The sequence below is a fragment of the Equus przewalskii genome, chromosome 19, assembly GCF_037783145.1.
Source record: "Equus przewalskii isolate Varuska chromosome 19, EquPr2, whole genome shotgun sequence".
Taxonomy (NCBI): Eukaryota; Metazoa; Chordata; class Mammalia; order Perissodactyla; family Equidae; genus Equus; species Equus przewalskii.
Window position 1 is genome coordinate 32,106,650 of NC_091849.1, and position 22,634 is coordinate 32,129,283.

General features: G+C 53.8%; 3 protein-coding genes across 3 annotated transcripts; 2 read left to right on the plus strand and 1 right to left on the minus strand.

Moving 5' to 3' along the window:
- The first annotated feature begins 15 nt into the window (after window positions 1-15).
- Window positions 16-7,146, plus strand: CFB (complement factor B). Its single transcript, XM_070585761.1, has 18 exons — window positions 16-588; window positions 672-905; window positions 1,318-1,503; window positions 1,622-1,795; window positions 2,036-2,137; window positions 2,242-2,378; window positions 2,672-2,810; window positions 3,143-3,274; window positions 3,583-3,684; window positions 3,779-3,916; window positions 4,382-4,479; window positions 4,617-4,734; window positions 4,960-5,113; window positions 5,221-5,297; window positions 5,502-5,614; window positions 5,713-5,845; window positions 5,927-5,976; window positions 6,271-7,146. Exons 1-18 carry the CDS (start codon window positions 525-527, stop codon window positions 6,424-6,426), a joined length of 2,307 nt encoding a protein of 768 aa, XP_070441862.1. The 5' UTR covers window positions 16-524; the 3' UTR covers window positions 6,427-7,146.
- NELFE (negative elongation factor complex member E) lies at window positions 6,483-12,623 on the minus strand. Its single transcript, XM_008538600.2, has 11 exons — window positions 12,485-12,623; window positions 11,962-12,044; window positions 10,498-10,567; window positions 10,255-10,400; window positions 9,687-9,761; window positions 9,530-9,567; window positions 8,999-9,342; window positions 8,739-8,883; window positions 8,522-8,576; window positions 8,171-8,273; window positions 6,483-6,795 (listed from the first exon to the last, which is right to left on the minus strand). Exons 2-11 carry the CDS (start codon window positions 12,034-12,036, stop codon window positions 6,698-6,700), a joined length of 1,149 nt encoding a protein of 382 aa, XP_008536822.2. The 5' UTR covers window positions 12,037-12,044; window positions 12,485-12,623; the 3' UTR covers window positions 6,483-6,697.
- A 45-nt stretch (window positions 12,624-12,668) lies between these two features.
- On the plus strand, window positions 12,669-22,628 carry SKIC2 (SKI2 subunit of superkiller complex). Its single transcript, XM_008538598.2, has 28 exons — window positions 12,669-12,803; window positions 12,881-12,984; window positions 13,652-13,761; window positions 13,861-13,978; window positions 14,070-14,184; window positions 14,304-14,378; window positions 14,652-14,705; window positions 14,805-14,995; window positions 15,157-15,285; window positions 15,507-15,652; window positions 16,029-16,175; window positions 16,306-16,390; window positions 16,588-16,694; window positions 17,002-17,148; window positions 17,222-17,318; window positions 17,493-17,705; window positions 17,788-17,898; window positions 19,024-19,254; window positions 19,647-19,784; window positions 19,944-20,081; window positions 20,221-20,325; window positions 20,664-20,811; window positions 20,906-21,032; window positions 21,182-21,392; window positions 21,545-21,655; window positions 21,735-21,953; window positions 22,142-22,282; window positions 22,377-22,628. Exons 1-28 carry the CDS (start codon window positions 12,782-12,784, stop codon window positions 22,575-22,577), a joined length of 3,741 nt encoding a protein of 1,246 aa, XP_008536820.1. The 5' UTR covers window positions 12,669-12,781; the 3' UTR covers window positions 22,578-22,628.
- The last annotated feature ends 6 nt before the right edge of the window (window positions 22,629-22,634 follow it).

The window sequence follows — 22,634 nt, forward strand, 5'->3', positions numbered from 1 at the left end:
CTCTGCCTGGGGGTTGGCTTCGGGGGAGGGGAAGGCCAGAATGATTCCAGGAACTGCAGGAAGGCAGGTCAGAGACCCTGCTGGACAAACAGTGCCTGGACTCTGCTCCATAACAGAGTCAACAGGGGAGCAAGCTGGGGCCTTATTTCTGGTCGCTAAAACGGCAGTCTGAACTTATTGGGGAGGAACTGGGGCTGAGAGGAGGTGTTCAAGAGGAGAGTCCTGGAACTTGGGCAGCAAAGGGTGGGGCTTGTGCAGTTTCTATTTCTTTGACTGGCAGCTCAGTGGGGCTCTCCCACTTGGACATTCCGGAAAGTGATGTGGGTAGGGCAGGCGGGGTGAGCTGCAGGTGCCAGAACACACATTGCATAAAAGGCTGGAGGTTGTGGGGGGCAGGGGAGGGAGTGCAACCAGGCTCAGGTCTGGAGTTTCAGCTTGGATACTGAGCCAAGCAGACACTCAGCGCAAGCAGGATAGGCCATCTGCCCCCAGTCCCAGCTTCAATCCTGCCTTCTTCCATCGTCATGGGGAGCAATCTCAGCCCCCAACTCTGCCTGGTACCCTTGGTCCTGGGCCTCTTGTTTGGAGGTAAGAAAGGGTCCCCACTGCTTCTGCCCCTAACATTTCTCCTTGGCCTTGTGAGCATGGGTTTCATCAGCCTTTCCCTTTAGGTGTGGGTGTGATGCCACTAGCTGTGGCCGAGCCCCAAGCCTCCTGCTCTCTGACGGGAGTAGAGATCAAAGGTGGCTCCTTCCAGCTTCTCAAGGAGGGCCAGGCTCTGGAGTACAAATGCCCCTCTGGCTTCTACCCGTACCCCATGCAAGTTCGCACCTGCAAATCCACGGGGTCCTGGAGCACCCTGAAGACCCAAGACCAAAAGATTGTCAAGAAGGCAGAATGCAGAGGTTGGAGGGCAGTGAGGGTGGGCATGGGCGAGCAGAGGGACGGAGCAGGTGGCAGCCAAGGTCCAGTTAGAGTTGTACTGATACTAGGCAGGCGGACAAGTTGGGCTGAACAAGTAGGAGCTGTCCAGGGCTGGTGGTGGGAAGGAGGGAGGAGGAAGGGAGCTAACCTTTACTAAGCGTTCACCCTGTGCCAGGCAGCCCTGGCAGTTAGCAGAACACTCAGAAATGGGGAGGGAGGAGAAGTGGGACTCCCCATAGGTTGAGGGACTCTCCAGGGGTTGAGGGTAGACACTGCTTCTGTGGGACTGAGAAGACACTGTTTCTCAGTGACAGGGTCCCTGAGACCAGCAGGGATACCCTAAAGGGCAGCCCTTCCCTCTCAGTAACTTCTACTTTCCCCCCTCCCCCAAAGCAATTCGCTGCCCAAGACCACAGGATTTTGAGAATGGGGAGTACTGGCCCCGGGCCGCCTACTACAATTTGAGTGACGAGATCTCCTTTCGCTGCTATGATGGTTACACTCTCCGCGGCTCTGCCAATCGCACCTGCCAAGAAAATGGTCGGTGGGATGGGCAAACAGCCATCTGCGATGATGGAGGTGAGAAGCATCCCCTCCCCTGACAACAGTACCCTCTCCCTGACTGTGCTGCAGCCTGAGGAACAGGCACCACAGCTCTTATGCTCTACCTTGCCCTCTGGGTCTCATGCCTTTGCAGCGGGGTACTGCCCCAATCCAGGCATCCCCCTTGGCACAAGGAAGGTGGGCAGCCAGTACCGCCTCGAAGACAGTGTCACCTACTACTGCAGCCGGGGGCTCACTCTGCGTGGCTCCCAGCGGCGAACATGCCAGGAAGGTGGCTCTTGGAGTGGAACGGAACCTTCATGCCAAGGTGACCCTTGATCCATGCCCTCAGGTCAGATCCTGCTCTCCCATCCTCAGGTCCCCACACCAGGGCACTGTCTTCTCCTCCTACCACAACTCAGCTCTTTCCTCACTTCTAAACCTCCCTGTAGAACTTCCTCGCTTTTGAGCCTTCCCACCCTGGAAACCCAGCATCCCCTTCCTGTCTCTCTGGTCACTGTGTCCCAGACCCTCCCAGATATTTGACCTGATTTTTTATCTCTCCCAGACTCCTTTATGTATGACACCCCTGCAGAGGTGGCCGAAGCCTTTCTGTCTTCCCTGACAGAGACCATAGAAGGAGTTGAGGCTGAGGAGGGGCACAGCCCAGGTTTGAAGGCAGAGAGGGGAGGCGGGGCAGGGAATTGGGGCAGAATGGAGAAGGGGCAGGAGGACCATGTGTGCTGGAGCCTGAGTCTCTCTGGTGGCACCTAGGGGAACAACAGAAGAGGAAGATTGTCCTGGACCCCTCAGGCTCCATGAACATCTACATGGTGCTGGATGGATCAGACAGCATTGGGGCTCACAACTTCACAAGGGCCAAGAATTGTCTCAGAGACTTCATTGAGAAGGTGGAGCCCCCTCCCCTTGCATGTGGGGACCCTCAATGGCCCTCGCAGCCCTGCCAGTACTAGCTCCCTGGTGCTCCCAGCCCCTCTGAAAATCTCCAGGTCCTATCCTGTCCTCCTCCTCTTTTACTTGAAGCAGTTTCTTGACCTTTAACCCAGACTCCTCCATGAACCTCAGGGTAACCAGTTAGTCCTTGAGTCTCTTACTATAACCGTCCCTGTCCCAGCAAACCTGCTGAACTCTCCCACAGTATCCTACTCTCAATGCCACGACCCCTTGCTCCCCTCACCCACAGGTGGCAAGTTACGGGGTGAAGCCAAGATATGGTCTAGTGACATATGCCACGGTCCCCAAAGTTTTGATCAGAGTGTCCCAAGAAAGGAGCAGTGATGCAGACTGGGTCACAGAGAAGCTCAATGAAATCAGCTATGAAGGTTAGAGGTCAGGGAAGGGAATGGCAGGTCAACTTTTGGGTCAGAGAGGCCAGAAAGTTCAGGGGTGTTGTGGGGAGGGTGTAATGAGACCACATTTAGGAGCAGGGAGGACCACTTTGTAGCCTGTGGTTGGACAGAAGGGTCATGGGGGAATGGCGCTTAGTGGGAACCTGTTGGGGCTGAAAGGGTCACTTTGTGGTCAAAGGGAAGTCAGTGACATGACGATCAACTTAACAAGTTGAAAGATGTGGGATCTCAGTTGCTGATAGGCCTCTGGGGTTCAAGGATGGCTTAAAAGACCGGTGAGGTGATAATCTTTTCCCTTTCCACAGATCACAAATTGAAGACAGGGACTAACACCAGGAAGGCCCTCCAGGCAGTATACAGCATGATGAGCTGGGAAGGGAACGCTCCCCCTGAAGGCTGGAACCGCACCCGCCATGTCATCCTCCTTATGACTGATGGTCAGAAGGGACCTGTCTCCTGCCCTAGACTCCCCACTCTTTCCTACCAGTGTGTGGCCCCTAACTCCACATGTAACACTAGACTCACTGTTGGGGTTCTGAGTGCTGCTCAGAGCCCCCACCATGTTGATCTTTCCTGTGAGCCTTTATAAGGAGGGACCCTTCTCCTTAGAGCTGTGATCTGTCACTTCCATCCCCTCCCCAACCTGCTTACCCAGCCATGTGTGTCACTACTTCTAGCCAATTTATCTCCCTTGACTCTCTTCCTTCTTTGCTTCCCCCTTTCACGGTCCCTGTCTCTTCTGCAGGCTTGCACAACATGGGTGGTGACCCAGTCCCTGTCATTCATGAGATCCGTGACTTGCTGGACATTGGCAGGGATCGCAAAAACCCAAGAGAGGATTATCTGGGTGAGTTTTATCTCCCAAGGCCCAGCACCCTGCTTTCTCAGCTCCCCCGCCCGCCACAGGGCCTAGGCCCTCACTCTCCCCTTTTCTCCCTCAGACATCTATGTGTTTGGGGTTGGGCCTCTGGTGAACCAAGAGAACATCAATGCTTTGGCTTCCAAGAAGGATGGAGAGCAACACGTGTTCAAAGTCAAGGACATGGAAAATCTGGAGGATGTCTTCTTTCAAATGCTTGGTAGGAAGATATCAGAAAAGTACAGGAGATGGTCAGGAAACTCAGCTCTCTCCAAGTCCCACAAAGTCACTCATCCTGTCTCCCCCTGAAGCTCTGGCAGTCTGGAAGTCCTTTCTCACTCCTCCTACTCTATCTCAGTGTCACTATTCTTGTTTTCTGGCACTGACTACTTCCTGATCTAGAATCACAGAGCTCAGAATGATGTCAGAGATCTTTCTGAAGTCCCTCGTTTTACAGATGTGGAAATTGAGGCCAAGAGAGGTCAAGGGACAGCAAGCTAGTAAGAGTTGGGGCTCTATACCACAGGGGTTCCTTGCCCTTAATGTAAGGAAACAAATACCCCCACATTTCCTTTCCTCCTTATGGGCCTCTGCTCCCCAGACACGTGGGTGTCCCTTTCCAAAAGGCTATTGCCATTTGGAAAGGAAGTGTCCCAGCTTCCAGCACATTCTCCCTCCTTGGCAGATGAAACCCGGACTCTGGGTCTGTGTGGCATGGTTTGGGAGCACAGGAAAGGTAATGACTACGACAAGCAACCGTGGCAGGCCAAGATCTCAGTCACTGTAAGCACAGTGTCTTTCTGGTGGGGACTTGTGGGAGGTGAGGTCAGGGTGAAATGGGGGCAGGGGAAGGGCAAAATGTTCATATCAGATGGTGGTGGTCATGAAAGTTGAGCTTTCCTCCTCTGTTCTGTTCCCAGCGCCCTTTGAAGGGACATGAGAACTGTATGGGGGCCGTGGTGTCTGAGTACTTTGTGCTGACAGCGGCACATTGTTTCACGGTAGATGACCAGAAACACTCAATCAAGGTCAACGTGGGTAAGGATGCAGCCGATCAATCCTGAAAGTTCCAGCCATGCCCTCTAGGCAACACCTCCCTCTTTCTCAAGATCCCACACTCCACCTGTCCTCAACACAGCCCCATCCCTTGCACCAGTTAGGGATGGGGAAGACTTGGAGTTAGGGATGACACAGGGCCAGAGCCAGGAGGCTGCCCACAGAAAAGTGAGTGGTCCAGAGGTGCCCACTCTCCTCCCACCCCAGGAGGGAACAAGAAGGACTTGGAGATAGCAGAGGTCCTATTTCACCCCAACTACAACATCAATGGGAAAAAAGCAGAAGGCATTTCTGAATTTTATGACTATGATGTGGCCCTGATCAAGCTCAAGGAGAAGCTAACGTATGGCCAGACTCTCAGGTGAGGCATCTGGATCTCCAAGGAGAAAAGGCTGGGAAGGTGCGGCTGGAAGACTGGGGCAGGCTCAGAGTTTGCCATCCCTGAGTTTCCCCATTTCTCCTTAACAGGCCCATCTGTCTCCCCTGTACTGAGGGAACAAATCAAGCTTTGAGGCTTCCATGGTCAACCACTTGCCAGCAACAGAGTAAGACATATTCAGGGAGAGTAGCACAAGGGTAAGATTCTGAGACAAGTGGGACATGAGAGGGAGCTGCAGGAGCAGATGAGCCCTGCCCAGTTCCTGGATCAGAGAAAGGGGTTGAAGGACATATGATGAGTAACAAAGGCAACGGAGAGAATGCAGGGGGAGGGAGAGTGCTGAAATGATCCAGTCTGTCCATTTGTTCAGTGGAAGAACTGCTCCCTGCAAAGGATATCAAAGCTCTGTTTGTGTCTGAGTTGTCCAAGGAGGGGAAGAAGATGCTGGTTCGGAAGGAAGTCTACATCAAGAATGGGGAAAAGGTGAGGAATGTTGGATCCTAAGGAGGTCCTCTAGACCCCAATGGCTCATAAGCCAGCTTTATTCATTACCCTTCTCCATGCTCCCACCTCACCTACAGAAAGCCAGCTGTGAGAGAGATGCTCAATATGCCTCAGGCTATGACAAAGTCAAGGATATCTCTGCGGTGGTCACCCCCAGGTTCCTCTGCACTGGAGGGGTGAATCCCTACGCTGACCCCAACACCTGCAGAGGTGAGAGAAGGCTCTGTGGTTGTGCTGCAAGTTCCTGAGGCCCAAGAGTCTTTTTACCCTACAGCTTTTCCTACCCTGTAGGTGACTCTGGTGGCCCCCTGATTATTCACAAGAGGAGTCGCTTCATTCAGGTGAGTTTCCCCTTCCTACCTGTGGGGAGATGCCAAGTGGTCAGCATGGGGCTCAAAGCAGGAAAGCACAGTGCACGTGGCTGGAAAAGGGGTGGGCAGAGCCTGCCTCATCTTAGGACTATTCCTTGAACTGGCTGGCTTAGGGCCATGTGTCCGGCCTAGAGAGAATAGGACTGAGCTGGATCCCTAGTCTAATTCTTCTAGGTCAGCTCATATGCAACGGAGTAGTTGTGCTTCCTAGGAGTAGGAAGGAATTCTACCAAATGATCCGTGGCATCCCCTCGCCCTCTCCAGGTTGGCGTGATCAGCTGGGGCGTAGTGGATGTCTGTAAAGACCAGAGGCGGCAGCTGCAGGTGCCTGCTCACGCTCGAGACTTTCACATCAACCTCTTCCAAGTGCTACCCTGGCTCAAGGAGAAACTCAAAGACGAGGGTCTGGGATTTCTATAAGGAGTTTCCTGCTGGCAAGGGACATGAGACCAAATTAAAACAGCTGCGACAATACCTGTGTTCAAGATCCTTTTGGGGTGAGGGAGTGGGGAACGTGCACTGGCCATGTTGTTACAACTAAGATCAAAATGAACAGCCGTTTTTAAAGGCTCGATCCCAATCCCAAGTGCTGAAAAACCAGAGGCTGAGGGAGATGGGTGAGCTTCCACCTCAGTGTTTTACTGAGACCAGCGTTGGGGCAGATGAGGCACACGGAATCCAGCTCCATTCCCTAGAAGCCATCCACAAGGTTCTCCTTGTAGACGTCATCACTGTAGACAATCTGGGTCCTCTTGTCCCGATGGCAACCCTTAGGGCTGTTCTGGACAGCTAGGAAAGGAAGAAAGGAGTAGTTGAGGTCTGAAGAAGAGTATTGGTGAGCCCCAAGGCCCAGAGTCTCACCAACTCAGTCCTGGCCTCTGGCCCTTGGAAGCTCAGTTTCTATGCTGCCCTCTGGTGGCTGGGATGGCCTCTCTCTCCCCTTAACCCCCTTAGGCCAGTGGCTGCCAACCCAGCGCCACTGGCAAGAAGCACACACCATTACTGCGGCACATGTGGATATTGTAATTAATGTTTTGTTCTTAGAAAAACCCAAAATGTCATTGTTGACTCATGCAAATCATGTTAACCCACCGCTTTTAGTCAGTACGTCAAAAATTAAAAATGAGTAAAATCTCTGTAGCCCTTTGTTGACATGCTGGTCATTTCTGGTTCCTTCCTTTAGTCTGAAGGGCCACTCTTGCTCTGAACCCCTCATTCTGCCTACTCCTTTACCAGGAAAATCTCTTTCAGGTAAAACAGTTTATTCACACTGAGAAATGCTACTCGCCCATCAGGAGAACTCTTGTGGGGTATAGCTTTGGCCCTAAGCATTCTTCCTCAAGCCCTGAGTTGTTCCTTCCTCTTCTTCTTTTCTCCCTACACCCGATGTGTCCCTCCCATCACCCCACCTTCAAGGATTCCATCCCTGCCACTCTGGGGCTGGAGTGAATCTCCTCCCACCAGCCCCCAGTCTCTTAGATCTTTGTACCTCGACCCTGCTGATAACTCCTTCTCCTCCAAGCTCCTTCTTGATCACTTCAGTGGCCCAGGCCCCTCTGACGCTGTGCCTAGCTCTCTGATCCCTCATTTTGTCTCCTTTGCTGCACCCTCAACTTCAGCCTAACATGTCAGGAGGGCTGAGGATTGTGGGGCACGAGGAACACAGTCCTCCTCTGTAACATATTCCCTGAATATTCCCCAAGTCCAATCCTGGGTCATTTTTTTCTCCAAATTCAGTCTCCCCTGATGATACTATCGTTTTGCAGCCACCCTGGGATGTAGATGACTCTAGGTTTTCATTCCTCACCTCACACCTAAGTACCAGATCCCTTATTTCAAATGCTTATTTTACAAAACCAACTACACCCCATCTCAAAACAAACAAGGCCACATGAGATGCTCATCTTTTTCACTAACCTGACTCTTGCATCCACTTTCTTCCCCATTCCAGTTATTGCCTTGGGAGTCGTTTTCAATCCTTTTCTCTCCTTCTTCAACTACCTCTAACTGACAGAGGGCCTGACAATTCTCCTTCCCATTCCCACAGCCTCCACACAAATCCAGATCTGTATCACCTCTAAGGAACCCAAGGACAGGCAAGCGGAACAAAAAGAGGGGGTGAGCTGCGGGGGACAGGATGAGGGAGAAAGAATCTCGTTCTTACCAAGGGAGCCCCAGACAGACTTGCCAGTGGCGGCGTCGAGCATGGGTTGTTTGCGGGCAATGCTGACTTTGAGCTGTACGGACTCCACCTGGGTCCCGTTGAGCTGGAGAAGAAGAGGGGAAGGGGCAGAGGATGTGGGGGAACGTTACAGACAAGCCAAAGAAACATTTCCAGAAGTTGTCATCCTAGGAGTACACTGAGTAGGGATCTGAGAATTTAAGGTTTCCTGCATGAACAGGGAGACACCTTCTCTGTAAAGAGGAAATTATTTCCTCCTGGCTCTTGGTATTTTACAGAGAATACATGAGAATAGCAAGAGGGACAGGAAGAACAGATCTGGGAAGTCCCAACCTCAGCAACGGCCTGATCTGCTGACTCCATCTTTTCATAGGTGACGAAGGCACAGCTGGGATGAGAGAAAACATGGTCAGTAGAGAGCCTACGGGCTCTTCTGGACCCACCCAAACCTACTACTAATAGGCCACTGGAGACAGGCTGGCTTCCTCCACCAGGTCTCACACCCCAGGTCCTCCCAGGACTTATCATTTTGCTCCACTGTCATTCTTACTTTCTGGGTGGGTCCATGGAGAGGTCAATGATGTTTCCAAAGGGAGAGAAGGCTCCCCGGAGGAGGGTGGGCGTCATGTCTTCTCCGTACACATACAGAGTATTCCCCTTCCGAGGGGCCCGGCGTTCAGGGAACGAGTCCGACCCTATGGGATCAGGACCCACAGTCACAAGATGTGCCCATCTCACCCTCCACTTGAAGGGTCCACCTTGGTAGGACCCTCTCTGAGGTCACTTTCCCCACCAGCCAAGATAACTCACTGCGGAAAGGGCCCTCTCGGTCTCGATCCCGATCCCTGTCTCGGTCCCGATCCCTGTCTCGGTCCCTGTCCCGGTCTCGATCTCGGTCTCTGTCCCGCTCCCGGTCTCGGTCCCGCTCCCGATCTCTGTCTCGATCCCGTTCTCGATCTCGGTCTCTGTCCCGGTTCCGCTCACGACTGCGGTCCCGGCTGCGGCTTCGGGGAGGGGAGGCTGAAGTGTGGGCACCACCACGTTCTTCATAGCCCCAGTCAAAGCTTCGAGGGGGGCCATCACCAGCCCCTGGGCCCTCTGCCTCTTCCCCATCTGGCCCCAGTTCCCGAAGTCGGTCACTGGAAGACACAAAGCTGGGGAGAGGCAGACAGTGAGGATCAAAGAGGGCCTTTACCTCATCTTCCCAGACCCCATGGAGATTCAACACTCCCTCCACAGCCCCGGCTCCTTCCACTCCAGCCCCAAACCTCCCAAGAACCCAATCAATGCCCCACCCTCCGCCCCCAACAACTGGGACCCAGTCCTATATCCAACTCTAACCTCTCATACAAAGATTTCCTCTGGGGACGTCTGGATGACTGAAAAAGAGACCAAGGACATTTAAGATGGTTCCTAGTTGCTGGCATGTGGCCCAAAATGTGGGTGTCTCATCGTCCTCAGTCCCCAGCCTCAGGGACAGAGCACCAGGAGCCATTACCTCCTGCAGATCATCGTCAGCAGATACGCTCCTCTGGAACGGCTGGAAAGTGGGGACTGGCCCCTTCTCAGGGTCCTGGGAAGGAGGCAGAGATTTACCTCAGTGTGGGAGCAGGACGCTGCCTAACCATGAGACAAAAAGGCTCTTTCTTTCCTCACTCTCTTCTTGACACCCTCTGGCCTATCTTTTTTTTCCTTTGAATTCTTGTATGTTTCTTACTTGAGTATGTGGTTTTTACAAATAACCTAATATACTCAAAGTATTTAGCTTATCTGGACATTTCTTGAACCTAATGACGTTTTCAGTCTGTTCAACTTCTTAGAGTAATACAATCCAAGAGCTCAAATAAATGGTGGGATAGAGCCACAGAACGTGTAAAACGCAGAAGAACTTAGAAATCATCCTGTTTCTTCATTTTATAGATAAGAAATCTGAAACTCAGGATAGTACAGCAATTTGTCCATGACTGAATAGGTATTACTTTTCCCCTAAACCTACCTCCATTCCAACTTGGAGGGATGCCCTTTGAAGTCAAGGGTCCTCTGAACAATCCTTCGCTTGTACTCACCTTTAACTTCCCCTCTAGGGTCCGAGAACGTTTGAAGCCCGAGTTCTTGGTCTCGGCCTTGATGGCACTGATGGCTCCTGACTTCACTAGCTGCTTTGCCTGCTCTGTTGCCGTGGCTGTGTCCACCACAGGCTGCTCTGACAGTGCTGGAGAGGCGAGGGAAAGAGGCACGTTGGCCAGGCTGTGACAGAGGCCAGCCCAGCACTGCCCACTTCCAGCTCATCTCCCTTCCCCGTCACTCACAGCGTTTGACGCCGCCTTGGCTGGCTGTACTGCTGCTACTTTGTTTCTTCAGAGCCAGCAGTGCCTTTTTCTGGGAACAAGAGTGAGAAGAAAGGGGTCAGTGAGGGCCAGTCCCTGGCTAGGTCCTCTCCCAAGGCCCCTGGGCACATCACTCCAGGGGACACCTTTCTCAGAGAAAACAATGCAAATGGTGCCCTTCAGTGCTACAACGAAGCAGACCTGCTTCTCACATATGGTCCCCCAGATCATCTACAAAACCAGGGAAACCCAATCTATCCAAACCATGGTATCCAGAGGCTTTCCAGGGTCTGTTTTCGAATTTGAATACAAGGAATTCAATCATGGACCAGAGCCCCAGGATATAAGCTGCAAGTAAGTCTAAGTGTCTTTCTTGAGGATTTCGTCCATCCATCGCCTGTTTATTTAACAAGGACACACCATTACTTTGTAACAGGGATATGCAAAAATATGAGATGCAGTTCCTCCCCTCAAGAGGCTTACAATCTGAGAAATAAAATGAACAGACCAAATTGTCAATAATGATTGTAAGAAGTGCAGATGGCTTGCTGGTGAGAACAAGCAAGACTTTCTGATGCCAAGTGGCTATTAAACTGGGCCCTGGGTAGAATCTATACAACACAGATTGAGACAAAAGGGCATTTCAGACACAGAAAATAGAGTGGTAAAGAGGCAGCTAAGAAGGCTTTGGGAATGCAAGTTTTGGGACTAGTGACTGGTTCCATTCAATCAGAAAGGAACACCAAGTTAAGGCTTTGTTCTATGGACAATGCGATACCACTTATGGCTTTTGAGAAGAGGAAGGACAAAGTTCTGTGTTTTCTGTGGATGATTTTGACAGGAGTGAAGAAATCTGTCCAAAAAAACACTGAGAAACTTGTTGAGAGACCATTACAACAGTCTAGGTGAGCATCAGCAAAGACCTGACCTATGGAACACACAGGAAAACATAAATGGGAGAAATTACTTCAAAGGAAGAATCAAGAAGACTTGGCAAATGTTTGGCTATGCAGATCGTGGAGAAGTCAGAGATGAAATTCTGATTCCAAACACACAGGAGAACTGAATGTGGTCAGTCTTATTTGGAAGATCAAGAAAACAACTAGAGTCAAATAGATAGGAAGAGGATAGCTTCAATTTTGGATAGCTGAAGATTATTAGTAAGACACTGGATGCAACTGGAAAAACCAAACTGGGGGATCACCAGGTCTTAGATGGTACTAAAAGCCATGGGAAAGAAAGACAACTCCATGGCAGACTGCACAGAAAAGAGAGAAGACACACACCAAGACTTGGGAAAAGCCCACCTCTGAAGCTCCGCTGAGAGGTGATATGTCTCCAGGTATGAGCTGGAAGAACCCCCCCCATCCCCTCACACTCACCCCAGGTGTTCTCAGAGTGCAGAGTCTGTGAAAGTTTGGGCTATGCCCACACACACTCCCTCACCTTTTTCTTGAGTTTGTTGAATTTCTTCTGCAGAGCCTCCTCCTCCTCGCTCAGTCCGGGGGGTATCACCAACATGGTGGCTCCTGGTTCAGGGGCAGGGCCCAAGACATCTTTCTCCACTGTTACCGCCCAGGGTTCACACGCCGTCCATACTGTACCCAGCCCCATCCCTCCAAGCCTGCCTACTCCTGTCTTTTGCCTCTCCCTACCCCTTGCTTGAACCAGACTGCCATCCAAGCCCCCGTTCATCGGGATCAACCAGCATTCCCTCCTCTCTTCAGAAATCACGGACACCAGCGCCTTGGGGCACCACGTGGCCCGGGAAGGGAGAAAAACCCGCTCCGTCGCCAAGACGATGGCACCAGACCCCCCTACCCGCGCTGGGGTTAGTATGGCAACCGCGGGGTCCGAACGGCAGAGACGGCAGTGGAACCTGCGCAGTGCTCTCAGAGCAACGAAAAGGGTAAGAAGAGAGAAGGAGCTCGCAGAAAAGGGGCGACGGGTGAGAAGGAGAAGGCCTTACCTGAGGGGGCGGCAACCGGGGCCCCACAGTCTCGGGCGGCGCCCGCGCAGGCAGCGGATCGCGGGCTCAGAGCGATGACGTAGCCAGGGGCGGAGAACGCGGTAACCAAGGCCGCCCAGGAGTAGACTTCCGCCCGGCCTTCTACCAGCTCAGGTCAGCCCCTCAGTAGCACCGACCCAAGCCCCCGGTGGCCTGTGTGCCGGAAGTCGCCTCCACTTCCGCCCGTTCCGGGGCGGGGCTTACCCTACGGCTCCTAGCTGCACTTCCGGGCTGCCCGGCCGCTGCCGTGGCTCCAGAATGATGGAGACGGAGCGACTCGGTGAGGGGGAGGGGGTGGAATGAAGGGGTAGACAGGGACTGACCCTTGACCCCTGACCTCTGACCTTTCCCCCGTAGTGCTACCTCCCCCAGATCCCCTGGATCTGCCCCTTCGGGCCGTGGAGCTGGGATGCACTGGGCGCTGGGAGCTGCTGAATGCGCCTGGGGCTCCAGAGAGCACCGTGAGTGACTTTGGACCTTAACCCTTAACCCGCATTGAGCTTAAAACCTCCTCCACCCTCCTCACAATAGGATCTAGCATGACCTCACTCTCCTATCTCTGGACACCTGTCATCCAGGCCTGGACTGGTGGTGGGCAGACCTCAGCCTAGTGGACCTGCTGTAGGTCAGAGCACATGTGAGGACAGAGCAGGGCGCGCTAGGGATACCTTAGCTCTGAAAACTGCTCTTGCAAATGTGTTTTTTCCCCCGGAGTCCCCTCATGCCTCCAAGCACCAGGGCACTTACTGGTGGCTGAGATGCTAGCCTTTGAGCCCCTGACTCTTCATCCTTAGGTCTGTGACCCCTTTTCCTAAAACTAGTGATCCTCAAATTTCAGTGTGCCTCATGATTAGTGGGGGAGCTTTTTAAAAATATAAAGTCTGAGGTCCAACCCTAGAGATTCTGAAATCCAAAATCCGAAATTATTATCCACCTTCCCAGGTAATTCAGTAGCATATAGTTTGTCCTGTAATGCAAGACAACCTTTGGAAAATATTGCTGCAGCCTGATGGTCCGGGTCTGTCCAGGACAGCTACCATTTCTGATCTAAACACGAATCCCATCACCTTCTCTTTTGTCTGTGTCTTACTCTCTTACCTCATGCCTCTCATCTTGCCCTTGTTCCAGCTTCCCCATGGCCTCCCTCCCTGTGCCCCAGATCTGCAGCAAGAGGCAGAGCAGTTGTTTCTGTCATCTCCAGCCTGGCTGCCTCTGCATGGTGTGGAGCACTCAGCCCGGTGAGGGGTCTGGAGGGGCCTGGACTGGGGAGATGGATCCCTGAAGAAAGCTGGGACAGAGGAGACAGAAGACCTTAAAATTACTTTCCTTCTCTCCAGAAAATGGCAGAGGAAGATGGATCCCTGGTCTCTCTTGTCCGCATTGGGAGCCCCAGTCCCCTCCGACTTACAGGCCCAAAGACACCCAACCACAGGCCAGATACTGGGCTACAAGGAGGTAAGAGGTCAGGGGCCACGAGAAGCAGCATTGGGAAAAAGGGGGTCAGAGGCAAGCTTAGTCTCACTGGAGCTCTGATCTCTTGCCTCAGGTCCTGCTGGAGAATACAAACTTGTCGGCTACGACCTCCTTGTCTCTTCGCCGGCCCCCAGGGCCCATCTCCCAGTCCCTGTGGGGGAATCCAACCCAGTACCCTTTCTGGCCAGGTGACTCTTATGGAAATGGGATGTTAGGAGAGGGAGCTCTCAGTCTCCAGGGAAGGGTTCCCCACCCATACCATATCACCACCACCCCCTGAATCCCTATTTGTCCAACCTCTTCCCAGGTGGAATGGATGAGCCCACCATAACAGATCTGAGCACTCGGGAGGAGGCCGAGGAGGAGATAGACTTTGAGAAAGGTGCGGTGGTGCCAGGATGGACCCTTGGGAGGTTGGGCCCTGAGGAAGAGGGGCCCAGGCCTGTCACTGGGCTGCTGCTAGCCCTTCCATGCCTTTGAGAAAATCAGGATTTGCTCTAACAACTTTATTGTCATCTTTCGGAAAACTGTCACAACAAATATCCCCATCTACAATGTCTGTGCTGCGAATGGCCTTCTTTAGGTTTGTGTAATGTAGGACTTGTACAACACTGTGCAGTAGCTCTGATTCTCTCTCTCTGTCCCTGTGCACCAGATCTTCTTACTGTTCCACCTGGCTTTAAGAAAGGTGTAGACTTTGCACCAAAAGGTGAGTTTTAGTTTGGAGATGGGAGTGTAGAAGTGGTGCCCTTCCCCTATAAAACAGAGATGGACATGACCAGGTCTCCCTTTTTGCCTTTCTCCTCAGATCACCGAGCTCCAGCTTCCGGGTTGCTCAGTCTCAGCCGTCTGCTGGAGCCCCTGGATTTGGGTGGGGGCGATGAGGATGAGACTGATGCAGTGGGACAGCCAGGAAGTCCCAGAGGGGACACTGTTTCAGCCCCTCCCTGCAGTGCTCCCCTGGCCCGAGCAAGCAGCTTGGAGGACCTGGTGTTGAAGGTTGGTGGTTTGGGGAGGTGAAGGAAGGAAAGAAGGGGCCTTGCCACAGAGAGGGTAGGCTTGGTTGGGTCTAAGGGGAAGACTGGAGCATCTTTTGGGAAGAGTGGTAACGGAGGGGTCTCTGGCTGTATCTTTATCACTCCTACCCACGACTTTTCCAGGAAGCGTCTACAGCTGTATCTCCCCCAGAGCCCCCCAAACCCCCGCCTCAGGAGCAGTGGGCCATTCCTGTGGATGTCACCTCTCCAGTTGGTGATTTCTACCGCCTCATTCCCCAGCCGGCCTTCCAGGTAGTGTGGCCCAGTCCTCACATGCTCCCTGACCTCTTCCCAGCCCACTTCCTTGCCTCCTCTCCCCACCAGAGGCCAGATGCCTTCCAGGCCAGTCTTGGACCTCAGTCTCAGCCTCACCTTGCCCTGGCCTTCTCCTCTCTGCCTTGCATGCCCCATGAGCCAGACACAGGAAGGCCTCTCTCCCTTCTTCAGCCCCCATCTATTTCTGTCTCCTACAGTGGGCATTTGAGCCAGATGTGTTTCAGAAACAGGCTATCCTGCACTTGGAACGGCACGACTCAGTCTTTGTTGCGGCTCACACATCTGCTGGGAAGACAGTTGTGGCTGAATATGCCATTGCCCTTGCCCAGAAACACATGACGCGGTACAGGTCCCCTCCCGGCCTCCCCTTCACCAGCCAGCCCTGTTTTCTCTTGCATCCTTTCTAAGTCTCGTCTCTTCCTCACCTCTCTACCTTGTCCTTTAGATGAGAGGTTCGGGGGAGAAATGGACAGAGGCCCAGACAGAAATGAGAAGGTGTGGGGAGAAAGATTAGAAGAATGACCTGCACTTGTATAGGAAGGGGTTGGGGGACAGAATTTTTCTGGGGTCGTTTCATGAAGGAGAATGTGAGGGCATTTTGGGCGAAGAAGCAGGGCACCAGAGCTCTGGGGCATGCTTCTGGGAGGGCTAAAAGTGGGAGAGGAGATAGTGGCCACGAATCTGTGGCGGGACTGGCTAACTTCACGCCCTCTCCCCAGCACCATCTACACGTCGCCTATCAAGGCTCTGAGCAACCAGAAGTTCCGAGACTTCCGAAACACATTTGCAGATGTGGGACTGCTCACTGGGGACGTGCAGCTGCACCCAGAGGCCTCCTGCCTCATCATGACGACAGAAATCCTTCGGTGAGAGATGGGCACTCAACATGGGTGGGTTTTTGGTCAAGAAGATGAGGCTTCTTTGGAGAGCATGTTAGCTGAGGAGAGGGTGGGGACAGGAACACTGGGGAGTCACCCTTCAGCTTCTTCTCTCCAGCTCCATGCTGTATAGCGGCTCAGATGTCATCCGGGACCTGGAGTGGGTCATCTTTGATGAGGTTCACTATATCAATGATGCTGAGGTAAGGGGCATGGGGTCCGTGGGGTCCCCAGATCCCAGCGGTCCTCTCCTGTGGGACTAGTTCAGCTCCCCTATTCCACACACCCTGGAACCTCACTGCCTTCTTTGCCCCAAATGGAACCCTGTGCCCCTTCCCTAGGAGCAGAAGGGCAGCCCTTTCTGAGCTGCCCGTGACTTGTCTTCCCTCTGTGTGCCCAGCGCGGGGTCGTGTGGGAGGAGGTGCTCATCATGCTCCCTGACCATGTCTCCATCATCCTTCTGAGTGCTACTGTCCCCAATGCCCTTGAATTTGCTGACTGGATTGGGTGAGACATGCATCCTGGGGTGCCTGGGTGAAGGAGGCTGTAGTATTCTCTCGTTGAGGTTGGGGATGAAGACTACCACAGCAGGGAGAGTGGTCAGGCCTTGGGGGTGGGGAACATGTCTGACTGGCGGCTGTGAGATCCCACTTGGGCCAGATCCCTGTGCATGCTGAGAGATGGGATGATGGGGTCACCCTCCAGTCTGGCTCCTAGAAAAGACTGGGGGGAGCCAGAGAGGGCAAGGTGGTAGGGATATGGGTTCCTTCTCGAACTCCCACCCCTGACTTGCTGTCTTCTCCTCCCCACTCAGGCGACTGAAGCGTCGTCAGATCTATGTGATCAGCACTGTTGCTCGCCCCGTCCCCTTGGAGCATTATCTCTTCACGGGGAACAGCCCCAAGACCCAGGGGGAGCTCTTCCTATTGCTGGACTCCCGAGGTGCCTTCCACACAAAGGGGTAAGCCGGGGATGGGGCAGTCAGGGCTGGCTCAGCTGGGTGTGACTGTGATCGCTGCCCTCCCGTGCCCCAGGTACTACGCAGCTGTGGAGGCCAAGAAGGAGCGGATGAGCAAACACGCCCAGACCTTCGGGGCCAAGCAGCCTACGCATCAGGGGGGGCCTGCACAGGTGAGAACTGGCAGGCTTCGTACCTGCCACCACATGTTTCTCCCCTGTCCTTTCTTCCCTCATGCCCCGGGGGTTTGGACTTGAGCTTTGAGTACTGCTCGATTTGACACTGCTTCACCTCCCCCTACTTTGGCCCCCACTGGTTCAGGGACTCAACCTCTGCCCCTTTCCCAGGACCGTGGGGTGTACCTGTCCCTCCTGGCCTCCCTCCGCACCCGTGCACAGCTGCCCGTGGTGGTTTTCACCTTCTCCCGGGGCCGCTGTGATGAGCAGGCCTCGGGCCTCACCTCCCTTGACCTCACCACAAGCTCAGAGAAGAGTGAGATTCACCTCTTCCTCCAGCGCTGCCTTGCTCGCCTCCGTGGCTCTGACCGCCAGCTGCCTCAGGTGTGGAGGGGGGACTTGGAGACTGGTGGGGATAGGGTGTTCCACGACATAGTCCCTGACCATGGGCCCTGGCCCCCTGCAGGTCCTGCACATGTCAGAGCTCCTGCATCGCGGCCTGGGTGTGCACCACAGTGGCATCCTGCCCATCCTCAAGGAGATCGTGGAGATGCTCTTCAGCCGTGGCCTGGTCAAGGTGCCCTCTTTGGTGGAGAGGGACTCACCAGTGCACTCAGTGCCCCCTTAGGGGCTGCCCAGAGGGTGGAGGGGCAGGGCTTAGGCAGGACAGTGCAGTGGTTAAGAACTTGGGCTCTGGATCCAGACTGCCTGGGTGTGAATCCCAGCTCCATCACTGTGTGACCTTGGGCACATTACTTAACCTTCCTCAACTTTAGGTTTCCCATCTTAAAATGGGGATGCATGAGACATGATCAGGCAGTATTTAGAAGAGAAACCCAAAAAGCTAGCAAGTACATGAAAAGTTATTAGTCATCAGAAAAATGCAAATTGAAATACTCAAGAGATAGGACTTTATAGCTTCTAGATGGGTAAAATTTAGGAAACTGGTTAATGCCAAGTGTTGTCAAAGACACAGGAGACTGCAGGATTATAGGAACCTTCATACAAGTGTAGCCAGTCTGGAGTACACCCTGGCACTCTTTAAAAAAATAAGTGTAACATACACTTTGACCCTAAATTCCATTCCTGGATATATGCCACAAAGAGGTTCTCACCCTGGTCCATGAGGGAACATGTCTGTTCTCTTGTTGGCTATAATCTTGTGGCAGGGTGTTGGTGGTTCCAAGGTGCCCTTCACTGGGAGAGCAGGTAGGTAAATGTAGGGGATACACTGCATGGAGTGTTCTGCAGCAGTTGGAAGCAAATAGATTAGATATAACCACAGGAGCAGGGATGGATGTCGAAAACACTCTGTGGAGGAAAAGAAGTAAAAAAACAGAAGAGATACAGAACTGCCTTTAATGTGAATTGTGAATTACACATGCACAAAACAAGACACATTTTGCAAGAATGGATTCACACAAGAAGATACTCCTTAAATACATCGGGATGGTTGACAGTTGGGGGATGGGAGTGAGATATGGGGGTAAAAGTAAAGAAACAGGTAGTTAAATAAATAAAATGAGGAAAATGATAGTAGCCACTCTATAGATTTGCCTTGAGAGTTAAATGAGATCCTGCGAGTTGACCTCTGAGACCATGCCTGGTGCCTACTTAGCATTGGCTACAAAGTAAGATGTGGTTGGCCAGGGCGGGTGTCTGCGTATAGCCTCTTTGCTGATCCTCTCTTACCCTGTCCCAGGTCTTGTTTGCCACAGAGACCTTCGCCATGGGTGTAAATATGCCGGCCCGAACGGTGGTGTTTGACTCCATGCGCAAGCACGACGGCTCCACCTTCCGGGACCTGCTCCCTGGGGAGTACGTGCAGATGGCAGGCCGGGCGGGCCGGAGGGGCCTGGACCCGACAGGCACTGTCATCCTGCTCTGCAAGGGCCGCGTGCCTGAAATGGCAGACCTGCACCGCATGATGATGGTGAGTGTGTGTGGGGGGTTGGGTTGGGCATGAGGCCAGCAAGGAGGGCCCTGGCTCTGGGGACCTACTGGATTCCCTCTCTTCCACCGCTCTTCCCCTCTCCGTTTTTTTCTTTTGCCTGGGAGATGCCAAGGTAGGACTGAGCAAATCCAAGGATGAGATCGAATCTCATCTCCTCTAGTCTTTTTCCACTGTGATTACGGAGCTAGATGGGATCTTTGATAGTCTAGTTAGTTTCACCCCTTATTTTGCAGAGGAGGTGAACAGTTTGTCTAGTCCCTTGGTTGCAGAGCTGGGACTGGATCTGCTGGGAGTAGAGACAGTCTCACGAGGGCTGGCTGGGGAACAGCCAGGCCCTGCCTGATCTCACCGACGTCTCTGACCCGGCCCAGGGGAAGCCATCCCAGCTGCAGTCCCAGTTCCGCCTCACGTACACCATGATCCTCAACCTGCTGCGGGTGGATGCCCTCAGGGTGGAGGACATGATGAAGAGGAGCTTCTCTGAGTTTCCATCCCGAAAGGACAGCAAGGTAGGGAGGCTGGAGTGACCAGTATACTGGGCAGGAGTTTGGACAAGGGAAGCCAGGTTGGGAAGAGGTGGGCATCTAGAGGCCAGGGGGGTGAAGGTGGGGGCGTAGCAGACTGGGCCTGTAGACTGTTATTTCACATCTCCCCTGGCTTCCGTTCAGGCCCATGAACAGGCTCTCGCTGAACTGACCAAGAGGCTGGGGGCCTTGGAGGAGCCTGACACTACTGGCCAACTGGTTGACCTGCCTGAGTATTACAACTGGGGAGAGGAACTGACAGAGACCCAAGGCCTGATCCAGGTGAGTGTATGTGAGTACTGGGGGAGTGACAGAGGAGGAGAGGAAGAGAATGTGACCCTCTGGGTACTCTTGAACTTAGTCCCAGTGCCCCTGTGACGCTTCCTCCCTTATCCCCTTCGTGCACATCCCTGTTCTTCAGCGACGCATCATAGATTCTGTGAATGGGCTGAAATCTCTCTCAGTTGGAAGGGTGGTTGTTGTGAAGAATCAGGAGCATCACAACGCATTGGGTGTGATCCTGCAGGTGAGGGCGATGGGAATTTGGACCTGGAGGGAGGCAGGGAGGGAGGGAGGAAGGAAGGAGCGAGTCCTATCTCCGGCTTCCCCACTTGCCTAGGGGCAGTTTGCAGTCACCACAGTGCTCTTATTTTCCCCTCTTGCCCTCTTTTCCTTCCCATCATTGCCACTTCATGCTCACCCTCTTGTTCCCACCCCCCATCCCTGAAGTCTGCTCTCATTGCTTGACTTGGTTATCCCTGGTGGGTTGTTCACGATCCCTGCCTGAGGGTGGGATCGGATCTGGTCTCTACCTTTGATGTCCACTCCTTACATCACCCTGGCCTGGCTCCCCACCTCCCCTAGGTCTCCTCGAACTCCACCAGCAGAGTATTCACAACGCTGGTCTTATGTGATAAGCCCATGTCTGAGGACCCACAGCAGAAGGGGCCAGCCTCCCCTGATGTGCCCTACCCGGATGACCTCGTGGGATTCAAGCTGTTCCTGCCTGAAGGTGACAGTGGGGCAGATGTCTGGCTTCCTGAAGGAGTGCAGGTGTGATGCCTGGGTCCACGGTGAGATCTCACCCGGCTCTCCCCTTTTCACAGGACCCTGTGACCACACTGTGGCCAAGCTCCAGCCAGGAGATGTGGCTGCCATCACCACCAAGGTGCTCCGGGTGAACGGGGAGAAGATCTTGGAGGACTTCAGCAAGAGACAGCAACCGAAATTCAAGTCAGAGATGCTGGGGAGGCCCTTATCCTGGGGAGGGACCATGTAATGGGGGGTAGGGAGGTGTGGTTGAGGAAACTCCCCTGGTCTGAGGGGGGGCTCTTAGGAAGAGAAGCCTCTGCCACAGGTCTCAAGACCTGCTCCTTCCTCAGGAAGGAGCCTCCCTTGGCAGCTGTGACCACTGCTGTCCAGGAACTGCTGCGTCTGGCGCAGGCCTACCCAGCAGGACCGCCTACCCTCGACCCTGTCAACGACCTGCAGCTCAAAGATGTGTCAGTGGTAGAGGGAGGTCTCCGGGCCCGGAAGCTAGAGGAGCTGATCCGGGGGGCTCAGTGTGTGCACAGCCCCCGTTTCCCTGCCCAGGTAGGTCCCTGGATACCAGCTCCCAAGCTAAGAGGGGGGCTTTTCCTTTCTGGTCCCCTGTAGACTGGCTGCTCCCATCTTAGCCCTTGTCCTCAGTGCGCCCCTGCTGAAGGCGAGATGGCTAACATGCTCTTGCCGGTGGCACTCTGCAGTACCTGAAGCTGCGGGAGCGAATGCAGATACAGAAGGAGATGGAGCGGCTGAGCTTCCTGCTGTCGGATCAGTCACTGCTGCTGCTCCCTGAGTACCACCAGCGAGTAGAGGTGGGAGGGATGGGTTGGGGCCTGGGGCGAAGTGAGGGAGAAGACAGCAGACTCCCAACACCCACTATCTTTCTTCCAGGTGCTCCGAACCCTGGGTTATGTAGATGACGCGGGCACCGTGAAGCTGGCAGGGCGGGTGGCTTGTGCCATGAGCAGCCATGAGCTGCTCCTCACTGAGCTCATGTTCGACAATGCCCTGAGTGCCCTGCGGCCCGAGGAGATTGCAGCCCTACTCTCTGGCCTGGTGTGCCAGAGCTCTGGGGACCCTGGGGATCAGCTTCCAAGTACCCTCAAACAGGTATGGGACACCCACCCATCTCTCCCTCCCTTGGCTGCAGCATTCCCAATCCCCACCCCCAGGTATTCCCCAAGTGACCTCCAGCCCTGTAAGTGCCCCTAAGAGCTGGAATGGTTTCTTCCTTGATCTGGGCCTCCCTCGTCCTGGAACGGGAAGGCAGGTCTTAACTTCTCCTTCCCCATCTGCAGGGAGTGGAACGTGTCCGGGCTGTGGCCAAGAGGATTGGTGAAGTCCAAGTGGCCTGTGGCCTGAACCAGACAGTGGAGGAATTTGTGGGGGAGCTGAATTTTGGGCTGGTTGAGGTTGTATATGAGTGGGCCCGGGGCATGGTAAGTAACTGGGGTTTGGGGGTTTGCGGACAGCTGGTTGGAGAGAGGCTGCCCAGGCCTACCACATTCAGTCCACACCCTGCTTCCCCCACAGCCCTTCTCCGAGTTGGCAGGGCTCTCAGGGACCCCCGAAGGCCTGGTGGTCCGCTGCATCCAGCGCCTGGCTGAGATGTGTCGCTCACTGCGGGGGGCAGCCCGCCTGGTAGGTGAGCCTGTGCTAGGTGCCAAGATGGAGACAGCAGCTACCCTGCTACGGAGGGACATTGTCTTTGCGGCCAGCCTCTACACTCAGTGAATGAGCCCTGTGTGAAAATGTAATAATAAAACAGCAAACCACCTGTGTGTACTTAGG